Source organism: Trichosurus vulpecula, chromosome 1, assembly GCF_011100635.1.
Source record: "Trichosurus vulpecula isolate mTriVul1 chromosome 1, mTriVul1.pri, whole genome shotgun sequence".
NCBI lineage: Eukaryota > Metazoa > Chordata > Mammalia > Diprotodontia > Phalangeridae > Trichosurus > Trichosurus vulpecula.
The window spans coordinates 78,022,012-78,040,325 of record NC_050573.1 but is presented as its reverse complement, the minus strand read 5'-3'; the positions used below and the strand labels follow the sequence as shown (position 1 = coordinate 78,040,325).

The 18,314-nt window shown below is 44.7% G+C and overlaps 2 protein-coding genes across 4 annotated transcripts in view; one reads left to right on the top strand and one right to left on the bottom strand.

The window, feature by feature from the left end:
- The window catches only part of COL5A3 (collagen type V alpha 3 chain), a 34,729-nt gene extending 33,673 nt beyond the window's left edge, over positions 1–1,056 (bottom strand). Inside the window, exons 1-2 of one of the 2 annotated variants that reach the window (XM_036754289.1) lie at positions 983–1,056; positions 288–478 (exon numbers count right to left, since the gene is read on the bottom strand). In XM_036754289.1, the coding sequence (XP_036610184.1) occupies positions 288–390 (103 nt within the window). In that variant the 5' untranslated portion in view covers positions 391–478; positions 983–1,056. Of the gene's footprint in view, positions 1–287; positions 553–982 lie in introns of those variants that run through there. The other variant, XM_036754282.1, reaches the window with a different exon arrangement.
- A 1,190-nt stretch (positions 1,057–2,246) lies between these two features.
- On the top strand, positions 2,247–7,622 carry RDH8 (retinol dehydrogenase 8). 2 transcript variants are annotated; one of them, XM_036754311.1, is made up of 6 exons: positions 2,247–2,525; positions 4,037–4,198; positions 5,416–5,502; positions 5,844–5,937; positions 6,419–6,602; positions 6,862–7,622. In XM_036754311.1, the coding sequence occupies exons 1-6, from the start codon at positions 2,408–2,410 to the stop codon at positions 7,084–7,086; spliced, it is 870 nt and encodes a 289-aa protein (XP_036610206.1). In that variant the 5' UTR covers positions 2,247–2,407; the 3' UTR covers positions 7,087–7,622. The 2 variants fall into 2 exon arrangements, with proteins under 2 accessions (XP_036610206.1, XP_036610195.1); XM_036754300.1 differs by having other exon boundaries at positions 5,323–5,502.
- Positions 7,623–18,314: the final 10,692 nt, after the last annotated feature.

The following is an 18,314-nucleotide window of genomic DNA, read 5'->3' as shown; positions in this document are numbered from 1 at the left end:
ACGCAAACCCCTCAGACTCTAATAATCGCGATGACTTAACAGCTATTATACACATAATTGCCCACTATTGGCACGGATCGACACACTGCAGTTCATTATCTATCTCACGCAATCACACCCTCATTCCCCCCAGCCCCACCCAGGCACTGGGAAAAATTCTGGGGTTCCCTTCCTTTCACTCTTCAGGACTTGGGTGTGTGTATGTGTGTAGGGGGTGGGGAGTGGGTTGAGGGTTTTTTGACTTGGGAAATCCACTGACCCTCACTAGCCCAACGGGCCCCACTTACCTATTCCCCCTTGGGGCAGTTGTATCAGGGAAGTAAAGATCAAGAAGAGGTCTGCCCAGGACCCGGACCTGCCCCATTTTCGGCTACGGGTCCCAGTCCTCATCCTCAATTCCAGCCGGCTCCGGCCCCAGGAGCAGCTGTGCGCCGCTATCACTAGCTGAAGAGCACAGCGGGAGCCTCCTTGCTACCAGCTGGGACAGGTGGGAGAGGTGGGGGAAGGGGATCCACTCAGCGGGGCTCCCACTTCGAACTTAGAGCAACTTCTACAGACTTCTGAGCAGAAACTTGCCGGAGCCCCCGCCCGCTCTGGTTCTGTCCCGTCCCCACCCCACCCCAGCTCCCGGGCCCAGCCTGGGCCGGGCGGGGCGGGGCGGGGCGGGGCCGGGCGAGGCGGGGCAGGGGCGTCCTCACTTGGAACTCTCCCTGGAGGGAAGCTGGAGTTGGGAAAATTTTGTCCAAAGACCTAATTGGCCGATTTTAGGAAGGCTGGAACCGGGCACCAACCCTCACTGAGGCCTTGGAGCTGGGCCAAGGTTATTCCAACTCAAGCCTCCTCCTCCATCCTTGAGAATGTGAAGTAGGGGAATTCAGAGTAATTTGCGCCTTCTGCCGCCCCATCCCAACCCAGGGCAGGTTTCAGCACATGTGTGTCTGTGTCTGTTTCTCTGTACACGTGTGCTTGCGTGCGCACCCACCCGTTTAAGTCGCTCCAGTACTCTTGACTCTGGCCTTGGGGGTCCTCTGGGACTGGTCATGCTTTGAACATAAGTCCATACGAAACCTTCTCTGTGGAAGTACCTGGCCGGAGGAGGGGGGCCGGCACCTCTAGACAAGAGAGAGTCGGGGTAAGGAATCCCTGCTCCATTTCCAGGCAGAATATGCAAGGACATTGAGGGAGGGGTTAACCCCTTCTTTCCTGGCTCTCTCTCAAAAAAAAAATGCATTTTTTGTGTGTAGGGGTGGAGACGGAGGGGGTGAGTCTGGCCCGAAGTCGGGGTGGTAGAGGATGGGTGTGGGATTTCAATATCCCCGACCATGCTCATCACTACTCATCACCAGCAATAATACTTGTGGAGCCTCTTCTGAGTGAGTAGCAAAAACGTTTCCAGACTCAGTAAACATGTTGTTGAGTCCTGACCCTATTAGGGATTTTCTTGGCAAAGGTAACTGGAGTGCTTTGCCACTCCAGCTCATTTAGGGATGAGGAAACTGAGGCAAATAGGGCCAAATGACTTGCCCAGGATCACAAATTAGTGTCTGAAGGCAGATTTGAACTCAGAAAGATGAGTTCCCTCGACTTCAGACCCAGAACTCTATCCCCTTGGCCACCTAGCTGCCCTCAGGCAATGATACCAGGCCAGTAACTTCTTATATCTCAGTCGTAGTGAATGGGCTTCCAACTCATTCCTTTCTCTGTCTCTCTCTCTCTGTCTCTCTCTGTCTCTGTCTCTCTGTCTATATCTCTCTGTCTGTCTGTCTGTCTCTCTCTCTCCTATGCCTGATCTCTATACTCAAGCCTTTCTCAGACCAAAGTCCGGTGTCCCTCCTTCCTGTGGATTAAGAATCCAGAAATACAGATTTCTGCCTGACTCGATGAGGTCTGTGATACAGAAAAACTAGGGATGGGAATGGCTTCCAAAGCTCTCAGTTCTTAGGATGGTAGCCTAATAAGACATATAAAGACCCTTAAGAGAGGAAACAGACATTAGGAGTCATCTAGTCTTACCACTTAATTTTATAAACAGGAAAAAACTGAGGCACAGAATGCTAAGAGATCTACCCAAGGTCACACTGATAGCAAACAGCAGTCAAGTTTCATATTCAGAGCCTCCTGATGCCAAAGTCAAGAGTCCTGTCTACTCTACCACACCCCCATGTACATTCCAATTGACCCCAGATTCTCCTTTAGGTTCAAAAGCTCCGTGTGCTTAGTGGTTGGAGGAGGTGTGGTTGGTTTTGCTCCTCCTTCCTGTCTTCTCTACCTGTCCTCCTCCTTACACACTCTTAAGCCTTTGGTTCATTATATTATGCACAGGGATCATGTGATCTTGGAAGGAAGTGGGGGAGTTCAGGCATGACCAGACAAATACGGATGATCACATGACTCAGAGAGGTCAGACATGGCAAGAGCTGAGGGCCCAGGACACCCCAGGACTGTCTTGATCACTGGCTGCTCTTCAGGAATTGGTCTACACCTGGCTGTAAAGTTGGCCCAGGACCCTAAACAGAGATACCATGGTAAGCAGGGCAAAGGGATGAGGATGGGTTTGGGACCCCTTCTACTGGAAGGTGGGAGCCCCCAATTTTAGTGGGAGTGGAAGACTGAGCCAAACATGATAACCCATTCATACATACAAATATACACAAAGAGGCAGATATACAGAAATACACAGACACACAAACACAGAAAAAGACACACAGGCATAGAAATACAATTCAATTTTTAGTGATACAGATGCAGACATGTTGACACAGATACAAAGATTCATCAGCACAGATAGACACATTGACAAAGCCATTTACTCAGACCCTCTGTCTTCCTTTGCCATTACTTCTCTCCAGTCCATTTTGTCTACATTTTCCAAGGAAGTGAAGATTAAGGAAGGATACTTCATGGGGACCTTCCTCACTCCGGGCTTGAAGAACTCTCCTTTCCACTCTTTATTCCGTCTTCAGTTGTCTCCTCTTTCCTGCTTTCCCTCCCTCCTCACTCCTTCTAGGATTATGCCTCCAGGACTAAGCCTCTTATATAAGTTTAACCTTGGACATAGTCCTTCATATGTCTGTGGAGGGAAGATCTGGGGCCCTTGCAGCCCCCCTTCTAGGTAGCCCTCTCAATAACTCCCACTAGATCTTGTGATCGCACCTCACCCTCTTCCCCCTACATACAAATCACTAGGGCCCAGAGGGATCAAAGGTTAATGTCAGCAAAGGAGCTATTACTCAAGAGAAGTCTTTTGATGAGTGGGGGGAGGGGGAGGTTAGGACTCGAGGCCACATTTGGATTTCTGCCAAATTGGATAGAGCCTCCTCCCCTCTCCTCTAGTATCAGGTTACCCTTACACAGTAGACACGCAGGCTCTTAGAAAAGAGGCAGATTAGTGTAGTGGATAGTGCACTGGGCTGAGAGGCAAAAAGATATAAGTTCAAATCCAGCCTCAGACATTTACTGTGTGACTCTGGGCAACTCACCCGACCTCTCTGTGCCTCAGTCTCCGCCCCCCCCACCCGAAAATAAAGGGCCACTGCTAAGCTTCCAGCTCTGTATCTATGAACTGGAAGAGGCATTAGACATCATCTTGTCTAATTCCCATGTGAAATGTAATCTCCTCCAAAACAGACCCAGAAAGTGTTCATCTGGCCTTCACTTGAAGACCATCAATGACAGGGAACTTACTACCTCCCAAGGCAGCACATTCCTTTTTTGAATAGCTCTAACTATAGGGAAGATTTTCCTTATACTGAGCCAGAATCTGCCTTCCCTGCCAGAAACATACCTTCCGTTCTCTGATCCTAGTTCTATGTGTTTATAGACATGCAGTACACACAACACATATGTGAATCAATCATGTATTCAGCTCCAATTATGTGCACACAGATACATAGATATACACTTGTGTACATGAATGTACATGCCCACACTAAACCACAGTGGGCAAGGCAGTTGTCCCATAGGAGCTGGAGGAAGTGGGGGGCCAGGAGGCTGTGCTGCTCCCCTACTCTCAGTGCAGTGTTCTTGGCCGGTGTAGTGATTGCCACCATGCGGGACCTGGGGAAGAAGGAGAAACTGGAGGCTGCAGCTGGTGAGGCTCTGGGCCAGACATTGACTGTGGCACAGATGGATGTCTGCAGTGAGGACTCCATATCTGCCTGCCTAAGCAACATTGAAGGAGGGTCTTTGGATGTGCTAGGTGAGACGGACCTTCAGCCAGTACATGCCAGACCAGGCCAAGGGAGGGTGGGGGGGACCCTTTCTCACCTTCTGTAGTGGAAAGATGGTTGGATCTTGGAGCATATTCTGGCTATTACTCATGACCTGTGTGATCTGGGGCAAGTCATTTCCTCTCTTTTGGCCTCAGTTTCTCCATCTGTAAAATGAAGATGTTAAATTAGATCAGGGGTTCTTTTTTTTTATTCAATTTTATTTTATTTTCAGTTCTGAATTTTCTCCCTTCCACCTCCCCCGTCCATTGGGAAAGCAAGAAAAACAAAACCCTTTATAAATATTTATAGTCAAGCAAAACGAATTCTCACATTAGCCACATCAAAAACAATATACTTCAGTCTTTACTCCGAGTCCATCACCTTTCTGTTTGGATAGTATGTTTTGTCATGAGTCTTCTGGAATTTTGGTTGATTGTGTTGTAGATCAAGGGTTCTTAACTTGGGATCCAAGGATACCTCCCTCCAAGGGGTCTGTGGATAGATTCATGAGGGTTTGGGAATTTGGATCAGAAAAAAAGATGTAATCCTATGTATTTTAAGCATTTAAAAACATGATTCTGAAAGGAAGTCCAGAGGCTTCACCAGACTAACTGCTTAAGGGGTCCATGGCATGAAAAAAGTTGAAGAAACCCTGGGCTAGATGGACACTGAGGCCCTTCTAGCTCAAAGTCATGCTAATCTACCATCTTCTTAGAGCCATAGACTGGGAGTCAGAAGGCCTGTGTTCTAGCCCCTGCCCTGCCACTGACAAGTTGTGTGATCTTGGGCAAGTAATTTTCCTTCTCATGGCCTCAGTTTCCTTCCCTGTAAAATGAGTGTTGACCTAGTTGACCTTGGCTCTTTCCTCTGTTCCTGTGACTCCTCTGCCTCCCTTATTTCTATCCCCAGGCAGCAGTTACACCTTCCCCAAGTCCATGCCCAATCCCTCCCACTTAGATTAAGATAACCCTGGTTTCTTCTTTAGTTCCAGATTGGAATAGGGAGCATGGTAGGGGCTAAGGCTGGAGCTGGAGCTGTCCAGGGATAGGGAGAGAGGGGTCAGGGTTCATCCTCAGCCATCTTTGGTGTTTTCCCTCCCTACTCCCTCCAGTGAACAATGCAGGTTTGGGACTTATAGGGCCCCTGGAGGGCCTCAGTATGGCAGACATCAGGAAGGTCTTTGAAACCAACTTCTTCGGTACAGTCCAGCTGATCAAGGCTGTGCTGCCCAGCATGAAGCAGAGACATAGGGGCCATATCGTGGTGGTCAGCAGTGTCCTCGGATTGCAGGGTAAGACTCCCCTCCCAACCTCTGGGATTCTCCACATTGGGTCCTGTTCCTAAGTAGGAAAATAGCCCCACTAAGATCCATCCACTCACTATCTCCCTCTACCCAAATCCTTCTCCTTGCTCTGAAAGGATCTGACCTCACTCAGACCCCACCCTGCTCCATTTCTTCCTTCTTTCAAATCCCACCCAGGGACCTTGCCAACCTTAGGGTCCCTAATTCTGAGGGAAAAAATTGAGGTCCACTTAGATACTCCCAGGGAAGGGACAGGATTAGGGTGTGGGCTCCCTTAGATATGCATAGAACCTGAATCCATTCCCATCCTGACATGCCTGCCTTTCCAGGTCTCATATTCAATGATGTCTATTCAGCCTCCAAGTTTGCATTGGAGGGTTTCTGTGAGAGTCTGGCTGTACAGCTTCTGCAGTTCAATATCTTGTGAGATGGGAGTGGAACTCAGCGGGGAACATTCTGGGGATCTGAACACTGAGTGGGAGACCTGAGGGGAGAGAGGAGGAGGAGCTGTACCCTGGGGAGGGAAGGAACTGGGCCCTGAAAGGGGCCAGTGGGGGAGGGGGTCCTGAAAGGACAGTAGGGGCTGAGCTATGAGGGGATAGGAAGATCTGGGCTCTGGGGGCAGGGGATTGTGGGAGAGAGAGGCCTATGACCCTGAGAGAGGAGAGGGTCTTGGGCTTTAACTGGGGAAAGGGTCTAGACTCTAAGGGGAGGAGGGGTCTGGGGTGAGAAGAGTCCCTTAAAAGCCTTTGTGGGTAGAGGGTGTCCTTAACTGTAGTGTCCTCTTGGGGCCTCTGCTTCACTGAACTGATAACCCACAATGAGATTCCCAAGATGAATCCTGGGGGCACCCAGTCATTGGAGAAAGGCTTTATGGGAGTCTTAGGTCTTCATTCTTCTCCAGTGTGTCCTTGGTGGAACCAGGGCCGGTGAACACGGATTTTGAGGCCAAGTTAGAGGCCCAGATCTCCAAGGCCAGTTTTCCTGGCACTGATCCAGAAACCTTGAGCTACTTCTTCGATGTTTACCTCCCAGGATCAAAAGAGGTTTTCCAGACCCTGGGCCAGAGCCCTGAGGATGTTGCCCAGGTAGGGAGATGGAGATCTTCATCCCTCCCAACTCTCTCTTCCTCTCCCAATTTCACCAGTGAAGCTCTGGAGTCAGGCATCCCTTGGGATGGGGCTGGCCATAACTTCCACAACAACCTCTGACTCTAAGAAGGGCCCTGACCTCCAGTTCCCTCCTTTCCTGCCTCCTCCTTGGGCTTCTGTTTCCATATCCCTCATTCTTACCTCTTTGGAGGCTCAGGAAGTTTGAGCATAAGAGTCAGGAGCCTACTCTTTCCAGGCCATTGCCCAGGTGATTGGCTTAGCACAGCCATCCCTTCGCTATCAGACCAACGCCCTCTATACACCCCTGACTGCCCTGAAGTATGCTGACCCTTCTGGAGACCTCTCTGTCCACACCTTCTACCGTGTACTCTTCCGCTGCCAGTCCCTTTTCCGGTTCAGCCTCTGTTGTATCCGCTGCCTCTCCGGGAACTGCTTTCGGCCCAGGGTCACACATATGTGAGAGTGTCTCACAGATGTCAGGAGTTCAGAGCCATGTGAAGAGGACAATGTGTATGAGGAAGGTCATATACATATGAAGAAGTCACATGTATTCAGGGATATGAGTGACCCACAGCCACACCCCCCCCTTCTCAGTCTTTTCAAGAGATGAACCTTGAAATCCCAAATTCATAACCCCCTTCCTTGGTGGGGGCTTATTTCTGGGCTCTGGCCTTGGTAGAAGCCAGCCCTTTCCTCCAGCCTTCCCCCACCTATTTACTATGAATCTAGGAACACTTTGCAAGTGAATTTGTATTTTATTGTTATTTTTAATTTAATATTTTATTTTTCCCCAATTACATGTAAAAACAATTTTAAACATTTCTTTTAAAAATTTGAGTTCCAAGTTCCCCCCTTCCACTCCCCCCTCATTGAGGAGAAAGGCAATTTGATATATGTTATACATGTACAGCCATGTAAAACGCATTTCCATTTTAATCATGTTGTAAAAGAAAACAGACCAAAAAAAAAATAAAGTTTAAAAAAAGTATGCTTTGATCTGCATTCAGACTCCATCAGTTCTTTCTCTGGAGGTAGATAATATTTTTCATCATGAGTTCTTCAAAATTGTCTTGGATTATTGTATTTCTGAGAATAACTAAGTCATTCGCAATTGATCATCATACAATATTGCTATTACTGTGCACAATGTTCTCCTGGTTCTGTTCATTTCACTTTCCATCAGTTCATGTTAAGTCCAGGTTTTTCTGAGAGCATTCTGCTTGTCATTTACATCACAACTTGTCCAGCCATTCCCCAAACTGATGGGCATCCCCCTTAATTTCCAATTCATTGCTATAAGTACTTTTGTACATATAGATCTTTTTCCTTTTTGTTTTTCTTCTCTTTAGGATGCAGACCTAGCAGTGGTATTGCTGGATTAAAGGGTATGCATAGTTTTATAGCCTGAATTTTTATTTTATTGATTACAACAGCATTTATACACAATTGAACACATGATAATCCATATATGTGGGAGACAAATTATTTATTCAGTTTACAGAACATGTATCTGCTTATCTGTCATACTGAATCATTCAGTGAAAGGACTGAGGGTTTTGGCAGCTTTCAGAAGTTGGAAGTCTGGCAGAAGATTGGAGTGAAGGTTTCAACCTTAGAGCATTGTACATCCAAACTTATTTCTGTGTTTAGATTTCAACACAGCAGGTGGAGAAAATCCTCAGATATGTAGTGGGAAAAGGCTCCAGGCATTTTACAACTTATCCAAACAGTTGTGCTTTTTCAGAATAAATGATCCAGGTGCTTTTGTAGGAAGACTTATTTTGAAGAACTTTTGTGAAAGGTCTAGCTCTTCTGATGTCTTGTTCTTTTAATGCCAGATCTGGAAATGTAGCATTATTAGCCCTAAGGTACAGGATGTCTCCTCTCCATAGGAAGAGCTGTCCTATGTGGACATAAGAGTAGAGAGACAGAAAACCAAATTACCAGTATCAAAAATGAAAAGGGCAAATTCACCTCCAATGAAAAGGAAATTAAAACAATAATTAGGAATATTTTGCCCAATCGTGTGCTCATAAATTTGACAATCTTAGGGGACTGGATGAATATTTACAAAAATATAAATTGCCCAGGTTAACCGAAGAGGAAGTAAAACACCTAATCCCCATCTCGGAAAAAGAAATTGAACAAGCCATCAATGAACTCCCTAGGAAAAAATCTCCAGGGCCGGATGGTTTTACATGTTACTTCTATCAAACATTTAAAGAACAATTAATTCCCATACTTTATAGACTATTTGGGAAAATAGGTGGAGTCCTACTAAATTCTTTTTATGACACAAATGTGGTACTAATACCCAAACCAGGAAGAGTCAAAACAGAGAAAGAAAACTATAGACCAGTTGCCCTGATGAATATTAACGCAAAAATTTTAAATAAAATATAAGCAAAAAGTTTGCAGCAACTTATCATGAGAATAATACACTATGACCAGGTAAGATTTATTCCAGGAATGCAAGACTGGTTCAATATTAGGAAAACTATCAGCATAATTAATCATATCAACAACAAAACTAGCAGAAACCCTATGATTATCTCAATAGATGCAGAAAAAGCTTTTGACAAAATACAACATCCATTCCTATTAAAAATACTAGAAAGTGTAGGAACAAATGGAGTCTTCCTTAAAATTATAAGTAGCATCTACCTAAAACCATCAGCAAGCATTATATGTAATGGAGATAAGCTAGATCCATTCCCAATAAGATGAGGGGTGAAACAAGGATGTCCATTATCACTCCTATTATTCAATTTGGTACTAGGAATGTTAGCTCTAGCAATAAGAATAAAAAGAAATTGAAGGAATTAGAATAGGCAAAAGAAAAATACTAAGTTATCACTCTTTGCAGATGATATGATGATTTACTTAGAGATTCCTAGAGAATCAAGTAAAAAACTACTTGAAATAATAAAAAACTTTAGCAAAGTTGCAGGATATAAAATAAACCCACAGAAATCCTTGGCATTCCTGTATCTTACTAACAAAGCCCAACAGCAAGAAATAGAAAAAGAAATTCCATTTAAAGTTACTGTAGACACTGTAAAATGTTTGGGAGTCTATCTGCCAAGACAAACCCAGGGCCTATATGAACACAATTATGAAACACTTTTCATACAAAGTCAGATCTAAACAAATGGAAAAATATCAGTTTCTCATGGTTAGGCCGAGCTAATATAATAAAAATGACAATTTTACCTAAATTAATTTACTTATTCAGTGCCATGCCAATTGAACTACCAAAAAATCATTTTACAGAACTGGATAAAATAATAACAACATTTGTCTGGAAGAACAAAAGGTCCAGAATATCAAGGGAATTAATGAAAAAAAATCCTAGGGAAGGTGGCCTAGCCATACCAGATATTAAAGTGTATTATAGAGCAGCAGTCATCAAAACTATTTAGTACTGGCTGAGAAGCAGAGTGGTAGATCAGTGGAACAGGTTAGATACACAAGTTGCAATAGTCAATGACTATAACAATCTAATCTTTGATAAACCCAAGAATCCAGCTTCTGGACTAAAAACTCACTATTTCACAAAAACTGCTGGGAAAACTGGAAAATGGTATGGCAGAAACTGGGCATAGACCAATATCTTACACCATATACCAAAATAAAGTCAAAATGGGTTTGTGATTTAAGAACAAAGGCTGATCCTATTAAGCAATTTGGGAGAGCAAGGAATAGTTAACTGTCAAATTTATGGGAAAGGGAAGAATTCATGACCCAACAAGAGATAGAAGGCATTACAAGATGCAAAATGGATAATTTTGATTATGTTAAATTGAAAAGGTTTTGTATAAAAAAAGCCAATGCAACAAAGATTAGGAAGGAAGCAGAAAATTGGGAGAAAATTTTTACAACTAGTGTCTCCGATAAAGGCCTCATATCTAAAATATACAGGCAACTGAGCCAAATCCATAGGAATACAAGTCATTCCCCAACTGAGAAATGGTCAAAGGATAGGAACAGGCAGTTTACAGAGGAAGAAATTAAAGATATCTATAGGCATATGAAAAAATGCTCGAAATCACTACTGATTAGAGAAATGCAAATCAAAACAACTCTTAGGTACCACATCTCTCTTGTCAGATTGGCTAACATGACAAAACAGGAAAATGATAAATGCTGGAGAGGATGTGGGAAAATTGGAACATTGTTACATTGTTGGTGGAGTTGTGAACAGATCCAGGCATTTTGGAGAGCAATTTGGAACTATGCCCAAAGGGCTATAAAAATGTTCATACCCTTTGACTCAGCAATACCACTTCTAAGGTTCTATCCTAAAGAGATCACACAAGGAGGAAAGGAACCCAAATGTACAAAAATATTTATAGCAGCTCTTTTTGTGGTAGCAAAGAATTGGAATCAAGGGTTGCCTATTAATTGGGGAATGGCTAAACAAGTTGTGGTATATGAATGTAATGGAATACTATTGTGCTATGAGAAATGGAGAAGATACGGACTTCACAATAACCTGGAAAGAACCACATGATATGATGCTGAGTGAGAGGAGCAGAACCAGGAGAACATTGTACACAACCACAGACACATTGATTCTGCCATGACTAACTTTGATAGATTTGGCTCTTCTCAGCAATACAAGGCTCAAAGACAGCTCCAAAGGACTCATGATGGAAAGAGCTATCTACATCCAGATAAAGAACTATGGAGTCTGAATGCTGATTGAAGGAAACTATCTGCTCTCTTTTTTTTCTATATCTTTTTGTTTTGGTTTTGTTTCTTCTTTCTCATGATTCACTCCATTGATCATGATTCTTCTTTACAATTTGACTATTGTATAAATATGTTTAATGTGAAGGTATATGTAGAACGTATATCGGATTCCATGCTGTCTTGGGGGGAGGGGAGGGAGGGTAGAAAATTTGGAACTCAAAAACCTGTGGAACTGTTGTAAACTAAAAATAAAAAAAATCTAAAAAAAAAAGAGTAGAGAGGCAGATAGAGAGTCAGGAGTCCTCCTCCAAGTGGACTCAATCTATGCATATCCTACCAGGGCTGAGCTTGAAATTCCTGGCCCCTGTCAGACCTGCAAGCACATCATTGAAGAGAGATTGCCTGCCTGGTTCTCTGCGCAAGCAGTATGTCCTTGGCTTTCAGCTTCTGAGTGCCTTAGAAACAGCCCAGATATCATATCAGCTAGAGCAGAAAGTTTGAAGATTGTCAGAGACAGTTCAAAAGTTTATCAAAATGTCTCGGCCCCCAACCCCTCAGGATCCTTATCGCCTTCCCAATTCAAGTGTCCTGAAAGGGACTGCACCTTTCCATCATAAAGTAAAACATTTATTGAATGGAATTAATTTTTAAAAATACAACTCTTGAATGACCAGTAACCCACTGCTTCTAGCTGGGTCTGTAATTTCAGTTTTGTGGTGAGTGGGGTTCTTTCTGTTCAGATCTAAGCTCTTAGCTTTGCTTTTCCTTGGGAACATATGCTCCTTGCGGCTGTATGTGGAGGAAGGCTATTAAGCAACCTTACTATCTAAGAGACAAAGAAAGGAAAACAGACCAGTCTTACCATGTGCTGGATGGTGACTCCTACTCCAATGCCTACAAAGATAGCACTTATTTGTAGCCAATCATCAGGTGAAATGTGAGGTCTGATGGTCATTATGGGGTCTCTGTGAAGTCTCCAACATATTCCTTTGTTGTTCAGGAACTCAGAAACTTACACTGTAATCTCACTGCCCACTCGTGTTGCATCTTCTGATGTGTTTTCCCAGGAATTTTGCCAGCAAATTTTCACATTTACACACACACACACACACACACACGCGTGTGCGTGCACACACCCCTCTACATAGTGACTTCCCAAGCATCAGCCTCCACCTGGCATTCTAGCGTCTCTTGTACCCCACTATGGGTCAGGGAGCTGCACTGTCCAGCTCACCTGAAAGATTGCTTCACTCCACTGATCTCAGGTGCAGTTTGTGGTATTTGTTCCAGGTTCAAAAGTTCCTGGGGGTGGCTCTGTCTAGGAGTACAGGGGGATACAGCAGAGTCACAGAGCCTAGTCTGTTTTGGTTCCCGTACACAGCCAGGGGCTATATAGTAGCTGGAGCTCTGGACTTAGAGTTACAAAAGACCTGAGTTTGAATCCTGCCTCACTAGCCATTTGACACTGAGAAAGTCACTCCATTTCTCTTGGCCTCAGTTTCTTTATCTATACAATGGGGATAATTAATAGCACCTACCTCCAAAGTTTTTGTGAGAATCAAATGAAATAACCTGGGAAATATTTTGCAAACCTTACAGCACTATATAAATGCTAGCTATTATTGTTATTATTACACATCTTCAGCAGCCCCTGGGCCATTGGTCTCCCTTTCTAGCCCTTTCCCAGCCCTGGAATAGTCTATCTCTATTTCTTGGTCTCCCAAATACACACCCTGACTGAGGTTTCTCTGTTCCTGATCACTCTCTCTCAACTAAGACTCAGCCTAATGCCCTCTTCTCTAATCCAAGTTTAACTTTCTCCTCCTCCCCATTTCCCAGATGTTGTCTGCCTAGTGCCTTCCCACCCTACCCCCAACCCTGGCCAAGGCAGATTCCATTCCCCCATGCCTTAATCTCTGGATGGTAGGAGTAAGCAAAGGCTCTCCATTTCCTTCCAAAAGCACACGAATCAGGACACCTCACCCTTATTGGTTCTTGACTGGGACTTCTCATAGGTCTGGGCTCTGTCCTCTCCCAGAAAAGGCTTGAATTCCTGGGGGGGAGGGAGCATCTCCAGGGGACAGAGTCAGAGATGGGCATCCCGGCTACCATAATCCTCAGCTCCCATTCCTCGGGCAGGACCACTACTGAGATGTTTGCTGTAGCAGACATCTGCCTTCCACGCCTGTGGGACCCTGACCAGTTTCACTCTCACTGGGTGTTGCAGAAGTAAAGAAGCATCCCTTGGGCTGTTAGTCAACGATAGTAATAGCTAACATTTATGTAGCACTTACTAGGTGCCAGGCCCTGGACTGAGTGTTTTACAGTTATTATCTCATCTTATCGTCAAAACAATCCTGGAGGGTAGGTGCTATTATAATCCCCATTTTACAGATGAGCAAACTGGGACAAACAGGGTTTAAGCAAATTGCCCAGGGTTCCACAGCTAGTAGGTGCCTGAGTCTGGATTTGAACTTGGATCCTCCTGACTCCAGGCCCGGTGATCTATCCATTGCACCACCTAGCTGCCCAGAAGTCTATTGTAATAGTCCAGATGATGAATCATGAGAGCCTATGAACGGGTGGTGACTTTGTGAGTGGAGATAAAGTGATATACCAGAGATGGGAAGGTAGAAAATGGCAGATGGTAAATGCCAAAGGTTTAGCACTAGACTGGATATGTGGGGTGAGTGAGGAAGGATGACACTGACATTGGGAGCCTCGTGCCTGAGAGGATGGCGGTGCCTTCGACAGCACTAGGGACATGAAGAAGAGGAGGGTTTGGGAGGAAAGCTAATGAGTTCTAGTCAGGTGGAGTTTGAAATGCCATGGGACACCCAGTTTGATGTGTTGTCAAAAGGCAGTTGGGGATGTGGTTCTGGAGCTCAGAAGGGCTGATAACTGTCTGCATAGAGATGAGTGGTGAACCCATGGCAGCTGATAAGATCGCCAAGTGAGATGGCATGCCACCAGCGGCCGTGGGGCCAGGCCACCAGAGAGAAAAAGGATGCCACAGAGAGTGAAAAGAAGACACGGGCCAGGCGGGAGAGTATAGCACACCTCCATTTATTAAGCTAAGGGAAAGGGCTTATATACTTTTTAGGCAAGCAGATCAACGAGTTCTTCTGGGAAACATTTGTTACATTGTGTGATTTCCTCATGCTTTGTTCTCTTTTTGCCATAATAATATCGTGTTAACAGCCCACAGGTGGTGTTTAGCATGTGTGTGCTGAGGAGATTTGGAGAGCCCACATCTTGAGTTATCAGCCCAAGGTCAAGAACAGGCTTCAGGGAAAACCTGGCCTGTATCTTATCCCAGAATGGACTTTCTCAGAGCTGGCCCTCTACAATGGCAAAGACAGAGAAAAAAAGAGGGTCTGGGAGAGACCTTTGGAGAACCTCCATGATTAGTGTTATGGTACATATATACCCAGGAGGTATTCTGGGTGTGACAGTTGGGGGCACTGAAGAATGGTAGCCCAAATCCCCTTTCACACTGCCTTCCTTAACCTCACAGGAATTGTCTTATGAGAGAATTTAATGGAATTGATCACCACGTGGCACTAGACTCAAGGCACCAGCCAAGTGGTCAAATCAGAGGATCTGGACATTGTGCACGCTCTAAAAAGTCTCCTCTACTGCTCTACTGTGTGACTCTGTCTGGAGCGACACTCCATGTGTGGCTCAGTTCAGACAGGAACAAATCTCAGCTGAAGAATTTGGACCAGACTTCACCTAGGAATTGGAAATTCCCAACATTCAACCACCCAGCTAACTATGGTAGCCCCAAGAGAGGCCCTGGGGGTAGGAAGGGCCAGGTGACAGACATACTTCCATATGGACTTTGTGGTCTATAGGACTTCCTCACCCCTGTGTCTGAACCCTGGTTCTGATGTTTAATGCTTGTGCAGTTGTGAACAAGTTCCTTCCCCCTCTCAAGGCCTCAGTTTTACCAACTGAAAAGTGAGGGACTTGAATATCCAAGGCTTCTTATAGATTTAAATTCTCTGGTCCTAAAAATCTCTTGAATTTGTACTAAATGACTTAGGAATGAAACAGGAAGGCACTTGGGAAAGGGAAGTAAGAGTCAGAGGAAGGGTCCGGCAGAGAGCCTTGAACATCTCAGATGGTTTCGTATTTATAGCTACATTTGTTGTATTGTATTGACACGTGGCAGTCTAGGTCCTTGGGTGCGACCTTTTGACTGAGACCAAGTTTTATAGAACAAATCCTTTTATTAAGGGGATTTGTTCTGTGAAGTTTGGATTCAAAGAGCTGCACTTGAGGACCTAGAGGGCCAAAAGGCCACAGGTTCCCTACCTCTGGCCTAGCCTATGTTGTTGTTGTTGTCCAGTTGTATCCAACTCTTCAGGACCCCATTTTGGGGTTTTCTTGACAAAAACATTGAAATACTTACATATTTCCTTCTTATGTTACAGATGAGGAACTGAGGCAAACATCATTAAGTGACTTGTTCAGGATCACACAGCTAGTAAGTGTCTGAGGTCAGATTTGAAGTCACGAAGATGAGTCTTCCTGATTCCAAGCCCAGTGCTCTATCCGCTAGGCCTCCTAGAAATCACTTAATAAATGAGATGACTTGGAATATCTTTAAAGTTCCTTTTGATTTTAAATCCTGATTTCCTCACATGAGGTGCATGCAGCATGCCTCCTACTGGAGAACCCCAATCATATCTGGGTCTCCCTAAGAACTGAAAAGTAACAGGATTGAAGAAACAGAGAAGTACCATCCATACTCCATTACAGCCTGTGGCTACCTCCCTCCCCCAGCATCCATTTGCCCTTCTACAATTACCTCTAGTCTAGTTCCCCATGTATGTAGTGAGTGAGACAATGAGAAAAGGGATTTGGCTGACGCCACTGAAATGTGTGCATTGTACATCTGGCTGGTGAGTGAGAAGTGTGAGTAAGCTATCGCTCAAATCCTATAGCTCAAAAAGGAGACAAGGTCTTGAGGATGAGATCATTGGACTCTCCCAGGAGGGGAAGGAAGGGGGAGGGCACGTAGACAGATGTTGCTCCTGGGGGAGGGTATTAGAAATTATCTGTTTCTCCTGCCAGGTAGGTGATAGACCCAGGGTACAGAATGAGATGTATGTTTTCAGATACTTGTTTCCATGTTCTTCAGAGACATATGTTTTCAGACGTGGCTCATGTGGCAATTTGCTTAGCTTAACTACTCATTCTTGTTACAAGGATTTTTTCTTTTTTCTTTTTTAATGGTGGACAGAGTTGTCAGCCACGGGGCAGCTATGTGGTGCAGTGGATATAGTGCTGGGCCAGGAGTCAGGAAGACTCATCTTCCTGAGTTCAAATCTGGCCTCAGACACTTACTAGCTGTGTGACCCACATAACCCTGTTTGCCTCCATTTCCTCATCTGTAAAACGACCTGGAGAATGAAATGGCAAACTGTTCTAGTATCTTTGCCAAGAAAACTCCATAAAGGGGTCATGGAGAATTGGACACAATAGAAATGAACAAAAAACTTAACAACAGAGTTATCAGGGAGAAAGACATTGACAAAAATAGAGAGTTGTCAAAAAGCGCAGAAAGCAAAGAGGGTTATTGAAGTATTTTTTAAAGTATAGAAGAGAACAGAAGGAAGACCAGAAGGAAACAAAGACAAGTTGGACAGTTTTGAGAGTTAATATTGAATTTATTATATATTTAAAAGGAAAAGCAAGTAGGACAAGAACTCACCGTTACATGCACATGCCTCTTTTTTTTCTACTCTGTATATGGAAGTACACGTTTTATTTGGTGTTTAAGTTTAGAATTTTAAAAAAGAGAAAAGAAAAACTGTGGGTTCCTAAGAGAGGGAGAAATGTGGCGATGAGTGAAGGCTTGAGGTCAAGTGGCTAAAAACTAAAGCAGAAATTGGTCTTCCAGGGTCCAAAAAGGTGGGGTTAGACAATTCTGGGGTCATAGATTTCCTGCTGGAAGGGACTCAACACCCTCATTTTACTGATAAAGAAACAGGCCCAGGAAGGATTGTGCAGGGTCACACAGCCAGTATCTGAGAAAGGACTGAGGCAGGTCCTCCTAACTCTAAAGCTAAGGCTCTCTTCACTCGTTCTATTCAGCTACCACAAGCTTCTATAGAATCTGCGAAGCAGCAAGGAGACCCAGAGAGGCCTGTGACTTCCCAGGGATCGAGAGAGCTCAGGGAAAGAGGCAGAAAGGGGAAGGAAGACAGACAGGTAAAAAAAAAAAAGAGGGAGGGAGGGACAGAGAAACACTCCCATTTGGCTATAAGAAAGGTGTTTCTGTTAGGTCTGGGAGGTAAGACTGAAGGAGGCTGCGGTCTATACCTTCTACATGCTTGTGTACCCCCAGAAACTCTGTACAGTTTGTTTGCAAATGGGCGGCAGGGGTGGGGAACCTTCAGCTTTGAGACCACATATGGCCTTCTAGGTCTTTGGGTGCAGCCTTTTGACTGAGTACAGTTTTACATAACACATCCTTTTATTAAGTGGATTTGTTCTGTGAAGTTGGATTCAGTCAAAGGGCCTCATTTGAGGACCTAGAGGGCCACATGTGGCCTCAAGGCCACATGTTCCCCAGTAGGGCAACCTTGACTGAACTGGTAGCCAGGAGGTATTTGGTTTTAACTCTCACCTCTCCCCTTTTCTACCTGAGTGACCATGGGCAAGTCAATTTCATTTCTCTTAGGGGCCTCAGTGCAGTTCATCATATGTTCTTTGAGGTCCTTTATATAACTCTAATTCCCACAGTCCTCTCTCTGTATCACCTAGTACAAGGGACCTTCCCTCTGGACCTGCTTTCCCACCTATAAAATGAAGCAGTTCCCTAAACGATGTCTGAGATCGATCGCAGCTCCTTGTGTCATGGTTCCGGGAAACTCCTTGTACTTTACACAGGACAGAGAAGGGACAGTGGGCAGCTAACAGTCAGAGCGGCCTGTGTTGGACATTGTACATTGGCCTCCGCGTGATATGGATGCAAACAGT

Coding starts and splice junctions, on each gene's coding strand:
- RDH8 (XM_036754300.1), top strand. CDS start 2,408: ATGGCAAGAGCTGAGGGCCCAGGACACCCCAGGACTGTCTTGATCACT. Junction 2,526..4,036: donor CCCTAAACAGAGATACCATG/GTAAGCAGGGCA, acceptor TGGCCGGTGTAG/TGATTGCCACCATGCGGGAC. Junction 5,503..5,843: donor CAGTGTCCTCGGATTGCAGG/GTAAGACTCCCC, acceptor CTGCCTTTCCAG/GTCTCATATTCAATGATGTC.